Source organism: Bidens hawaiensis, unplaced genomic scaffold (genome assembly GCF_021521415.1).
Source record: "Bidens hawaiensis isolate Kalapana, Puna unplaced genomic scaffold, B.hawaiensis_p1.1 tig00035963_1, whole genome shotgun sequence".
Taxonomy (NCBI): Eukaryota; Viridiplantae; Streptophyta; class Magnoliopsida; order Asterales; family Asteraceae; genus Bidens; species Bidens hawaiensis.
In genome coordinates this window covers 32,062-38,684 of record NW_027496271.1, presented here as the reverse complement: position 1 = coordinate 38,684, position 6,623 = coordinate 32,062, and the positions used below count along the sequence as shown (strand labels likewise).

The 6,623-nt window shown below is 32.2% G+C and overlaps 1 protein-coding gene across 1 annotated transcript; it reads right to left on the bottom strand.

Annotated features, from left to right (window-relative positions):
• Positions 1-343: 343 nt before the first annotated feature.
• On the bottom strand, positions 344-3,356 carry LOC143588056 (uncharacterized). Its single transcript, XM_077069168.1, has 9 exons — positions 3,224-3,356; positions 2,054-2,383; positions 1,928-1,961; positions 1,613-1,813; positions 1,339-1,428; positions 1,130-1,195; positions 960-1,051; positions 828-875; positions 344-749 (listed from the first exon to the last, which is right to left on the bottom strand). The coding sequence occupies exons 2-9, from the start codon at positions 2,380-2,382 to the stop codon at positions 632-634; spliced, it is 978 nt and encodes a 325-aa protein (XP_076925283.1). The 5' UTR covers position 2,383; positions 3,224-3,356; the 3' UTR covers positions 344-631.
• Positions 3,357-6,623: the final 3,267 nt, after the last annotated feature.

Below are 6,623 nucleotides of genomic sequence, written 5' to 3'. Positions count from 1 at the left end.
AAGAGTATTAACTATTAACAATGGAGAATCATAATGATTAACTTCCAAAATGCTATAGATCAGATCGTTCATTATATGAATCTATTTTATCCACACTTTAATGCCATTCAAGCAAGACATACCTGCTTACCAGGTACAAAACTCACAAAGTTTTGGATCATACAAGATCTACAAACACGTCAATCGATGAGAAAGTTCAAACTCTACTCATTAAAGCTACTTCAAAATATATTTCCTAGTCTGTAGATCAGTGTGAATCAATGAGAAATGGGATTCAGTGAAACTAACGTCCAAATGAGTTTGATTCCCTCAAGGCTCTGAGAAATGGATGTTGTTTAGTGGCAAGCACTAGTTATAATCAAATAAATGTGACTTTTAATATGCATAGGCATTTGCCAGTTTACAAATAAATCTTTCAAAACTTCCAAGGAATCCATATGTTCATAATCATTTAATAATGTGATAGTATATGTATATCACCTTTTAATCCAGTCCAGAATGAAGTATACCGAGCAAAGAACTTCATTGCGCAAATGATACGCGACATGCAAGGAAACCTTTGTTGTTAATGAGTTCTTGGGCTCAAGCGTCTTGTACCAACATCGACTATTTGGTATCTTGAAGAATGATGTTATCTTGAACATTGATATGAGTTGGGAAACCATCTAGCCAATACCCGATACTTGATATTCACAATGAGTGCAAAGATGTAGTAGCATGGAAGATGCAATAATGCAACCACTAAGTACCTGCACATGTCATGTTTTAAAGATTATAAGTAGAATCAGAGTAATCTTACTCAAAGACGTTTGACGATGAATAAATACCATAATGGAGAATATTCCATGGTTAAGTCAAGAAACGGGTATGGCCACCTGGAAAGAGAAAAAAAATATTGCTATAACGGGAATAAATAAAATTATGTCGAAAATGCATACATAATGAAAAAGTCAACATACCAAGTTTGGACACAGGCATGAACAATCCAGTTAAAGATCACGTAAAAGGCGGTAAGGAAGATAAAGTATGAAATTCTGAACCATGGGAAACGCTGAAACAAGAAGAGATACACTAATTAACACGAGTTAAACACAACTCGAAAAAGAGAATAAATGGTAGAGAAATTTACCAGGCTGTTCAAGGCTGTTTCCCCAAGAAGGAAAACAAGATTAAGTGAATGTGCAAGAATTGTCAACTGTCATGATGATGAAAAAACAAAATCTTTAAACAAGATAAAAGAAACTCAGTAATCAAACTAATGGGCATACACACACATACACACATATATACATATGAAAATTGAAATTATTAATGATGGGAAAAAGTGCGACTACTTACAAAATTCATTGGATATTCATTGATGGTAAGAAACGGGACAATCACAAGCCAATAAACAGAATCTGTTAGCATCGATGCGCCAGCAGTAATCTGTGTCCAACAAACAAGAAAATTATCAGCTAAAAGACTAGAAACTTAGCTATAAACTACACGCCTAATCATCTGACATATCGTACCGGTGATTTTACGCATATTGGTATCAACAATGAAAAAAACAGGAGGTAATGTATGCTGTTTTTTTAAACAAACTAAGAACTTTTAGATGGTAATGTACCTGATAAAGAATTTGAAATACATAACCCCAAAAGGCAGCACTTTGCAAGAAACAACATCCTCCATGTTGACTTGATGCAGTCTCCAAATCTCCATTATGAAGAGGCTCATAAATAGCTTGATGTGCATTAACATCTAAGCTACGAACAGCAAACATCTTATGCTGCCAAAATAATCCATAGGCTGAAAGCAATGACCCAAACTGCAAAAACTCAAATAGGCTAAAATTCATGCAAATGGTATGAAGTTCATGAAGATTGAAGAACAAAGTGTCGCATAATTAACTGAAACAAGAATTTGGGAGAAAAAGGCATACCGCAAAATAGAAAATAACCAGAGTAAAGGTCCACCTGGCCAAACAAAAAAAAAAACAAAGAAAATCACAAACTTTTGTAAATGCCAATAATCATATACATATTATGCAAATATACAAGTTACTTACTGAGTATAATAATAAAACAAGTCCGTGCCAACTTGAACAACATCAGCAGTGCAGGCAGAAAAAAGCAAACAAAATGCAATGATTCTGAAAGCTAGTAACCAACCAGGGTGTATCTCCTTGACACATGGCATCCATGCTTCACGGTCATACAAATCCCAATCCCATTCCAGCCGAGTTGCCTCTTTGTAAGTTTTTGAATTGTGTGAACCTTCATATCTCCATATCAAAAACGATGCTATAAACATTGAACCAACCACCCATATTAAACACAGTAAGAAGTTCCAGTTCATCCAGTAATCCAGGCTTGTCGTATCACTCGGAACCATCATCCTGTTAAAAGCACACAGACCTATGTTAAAGTTTGTATGATGCTTAATTAATTTGCATTTATCTACTAAATCAGTTTTGTTTAAGACAAATTATTGTTTTTCTAAATCTGCTTTTGATACTAAAATAATCAGAGGATTGTTTTTATAATTATTTTAGCCAAACAGTTAAAACTGATTATTGTGACTGATTAAACACCCTGTGATTACAGATTTCAGTATGAACATTTTGATCCAATAACTGATTTATAATTTAAACAGATTTCAAAAAGAGCATCATGCTACTCAACATTGATTGCCAGTTTGACAAATTAATAAACAGAATGAGTTCGGTTTTAGTCTAAATAAAATCCAGCTCCAGGCATACATTAACGAGCCTAATCGTTTAGAATCATCGAGCCTAATGTACTTTTAGTTTCGTCTTCTTTGGACTTCTATATATTAACCTCACACTGTACAGCCGAGCTCGAGCCTACGCTCGTTAAGGTTTTTCACAAAATATATAAAAGTAATTAAATCTTCATATTAAATTAATTAAGTTAATAACAAATAAAAAGACGAGCTCGAGCTCGAGAAAAAGAGCCGGAGATAGAAATTTCTACAAGCTATTAACAATTGTATACATAAAGTATTTAATAATCTAACTGAAATCATACATACTATCGAAACTAGTAATAAACCTAAAAAAGTAAACAGCTGAAATCATACATTGAAGCAACCGCGTAAAAATTAAATCAAAGCAAAGAGATATAAGTTAATAATACTACGATCGATGGATCAAATATATGTATGCGAATGAAATGAAACGATTTGCGATTCAAAAGAGTATTAATTTATTTGTTACCTTCAGTCTGAGATCGTAAGAAGTAACGGCGAAGATGAAAGATGTTAAAATGTGATTAGTAGTATTGTAATGGTAATGGTAATCTGACTGGATTCTTTGTTTGTTTTGATTGCTGTGGTCAATGAGTGGACTCGTGGACATTGTTGATTTGATACAGATATTATTATTTTAATAAATGGGGGACCATGTCCATAGCTAGCTGGTCACACTCACACATGGTTATATTTCATTAAATATATACAGTATATTTTTTGGTAGGTTAGTTATCAAAAGAATTATATATTCTTAACTATTTCCATTTTAATTTAGTGAGCATTTACTAGAGTTCTTTTGTATTATTATATAAAGTTGTTCTAACTGGTTATGAGTGAAGCAATTAGAGAAACTTTACTTAGATGAGTAAATTTGGAGAAATATTGTTCACATTTTATAGTTTTGTAATATTTATTATAATCGGTTGTGAGTAGTATCGAGGGAAAAGATAATGATAAAAATATAAAAAATTATTAAATTGAAAATGAGAGATAAAATGTAGTGTTTTTAGTGTAGTTATAGAGATTGAGATGCTCAATAGCATTCACATCATATCTTTCATTTTCTTGTAAGATGGTGGTTTAAGGTGTTGTGATGAGGTGGAAGAGAGAAAAAAAATTAAAGTGATTTTTTTATATTTGAAATTGTTCACTTTCTATAATATTTTAATATTTTTTAAAGTAGTTATGAAGGGAGAAAAGAAAAAAAAAATAATGACAAATATATAAAAAATATTATTTAATTAAGAAAAACTAAAATATAGTCTTTTTAGTGTAATTTTGGAATTGAAGATATAAGTAGGGATGAGAATGCTCTGATATTGCTACAAGGATCATCGTCATAGTTACTTGGAATGTTGTAGTGGTGGTAGACTTGTCGTGACGGTTGAATTAATCACACTTTGTCTTTTCTGACATATGATGTGGTTGTATATACCATGAAAAGCTCGTGAAAGGGATCATGAACCCGAAGCTTCAAATACCACTTCTAACGCTCAAATTACTTTAGATTGTAACGCTCAAATTTCTTTAGATTATTTCATAATAGACATTTATAAAAGTAATTGAGAAAATGAGAAATCATAAGGATGTATTATAAAATCTCCAAGAAGTTGGAGGATAAGAGTGGACCATGTCTCTAGAAGTGGCCCACCCGATCAAACTTCATTTAACTCTTAAAAGGAAACACAAGACCTTCTCTTATTTTAAATGAAGGTTTTAGATGCCTCACGGCCTCACCTCAACCCTTGGGTTACGAATCATTGGCGATAGGCTATAATCCGTATTAGTCAATATGTGTTGGGTTTAAACTCTTTGGTCAAGCCCGATTAAATTATCTCTACACTTGTGACTTGTCAAAGAAAGAATATATTGTCATTGCATAGTCTTACTATCTAGTTAAAGAACTGAACAAATACGTAAAACGATTTTATACGATTTAGCCTTTTGAGTGACATCCCATGAAATATATTAATCTATTTAGAATTTATTATTAATTAATATCTTTTAAAATTAAACTTCTAGAGTGTTACGTTTGTAATTCGGCCTACTTGTTAAGGGTGGAAAGAATGAAAGACAAATATATATTTTCGTCGTTATTTCAAGTTTGCAGCCCAAAATCACCTTGTAACGCCTGGTAGTCCATTATCTCCCTAAACGAAATTATCGTACAAATTACTTGGTGAAAAGCGTATCTATACTTTTGTGTAAAGTTATTTAGTAAGGGTGACTCGTGAGACAACGAAAACAAATTAGGACTTTCGCTGCGTTCCCGAGCCTCATTAAACGAAAGAAAGGAAAGGAAATGGAGAGAAAGAAGTAAAGTGTTGTGTTTCTGAGTTTCATTAAAGGAAATAAAGGAAAAGAAACAAGGAAATGTGTGTTCCCGAGTTTCATTAAAGGAAAAAAAAGAAAGGAAAGGAAAAACAAGACAAATGAAGAGCAAATTGGATGGGTTTAATTTCTTTCCAAATTGGAAAGAATTGAATGGAAAGGAAAGAAAAGAAAATGAAAAGATGAAAGAAAGTCCTAAAAGAAAAGAAAAGAAATAAATTAATTCATTTTCTTTCTCTTCTTAACTCAACTCGGGAACACAGCAAACCCACACTCAGTTAAGGCCTCTAAATAAAAAAAAACATTATATATAGATATATTTTAATGAGTATAGTAAACTCAAATTATTGTATTGGTGTGGTGGTAGGCTTGGTTGTTGCTAAAGTATAAGTTATGAGTTCAATACTTGTAATAATCGATTTTTTTTTCTTAACAATTGTTATGAAAAAGCCCCAAAATTTTGTGTAGATTTAGGTCCCCACGTTTGTTGAGCCGGCCCTTTTATTTAGCAATATAAATTATAATAGTTGGATCAAATACTATGAATGATTATGTAACCTTACATGTTTCTTAATTATTAGTTTTTCGCCTAATCAACAACAACCATATCCAACAAAAATTTAATATATAACAAAGCTATTTGTAGGCTTTGAAGATTGATATGTAAACAAAACATACGTCTATCCCAAGGGATAAAGAATTTGCTTCAAGTAAGACCCTCAACTCTAAAAAAAACCTACAACAAAAGGCGTAGTGCAAAACTATATAGTGATAGTGTGTTGATGATGGTTACAAAATTGCATAATTAGAAAGCCATTGGTAGAGGAAGTCATGAAATAGTAAATCAAAAGTACTACATAACAACCAACATACAATATTACTTAGAAGGAAATAACAAGCAAAGTTCAGCTAAAAGTGTACATGTCTCTAAATATCCTTAATCCTAATCATACGTCTTCATGAGCTCCTATCATAGAACATGCCCTCAAAAAGGTGTAAGTGTTTAACTCTAGCAAATCATGCATAATCCGCTCATCTAACGTGAGTTTGGGTCTGCCTACACCTCCTCCCTTATATAAAGAGGGTTTGCACTACTCTAACTTGTGTTGTCTCCAACCTCCTATTCACATGTTTAAAGCTTCAAAATATACCAACTTGTCTTCCTTTATCTTAATTGATATATTAGTCAATTAGTCATCTCTTGTCTTTTTTTTAAAAAAACCTCATGTCTTATCCGGTCTATCCTTGAACTATTCTGAGTATACTAACTAAAGCACTTTTGAACTCTTCTTCTAAATTTTTGTGAGGTGATTTTGTAAATTATAGCCATGGTTATAAGTGGTTGTAAGTGGTAGAGAGAAAAGTTAGTGTTTTTTTGTAAATTTATGGAAAGTTTGTTTGCCAGTATTAATTTTTAATGGGGATAGTGAATATGAGCTGTTACACATCCAACTTAGATGTAAAACCCTTTCAAAACTACGCAATTTTGGTTAATTTTTAATTAAAACCCTTATTTCCCTTAATCCTCTCCATCA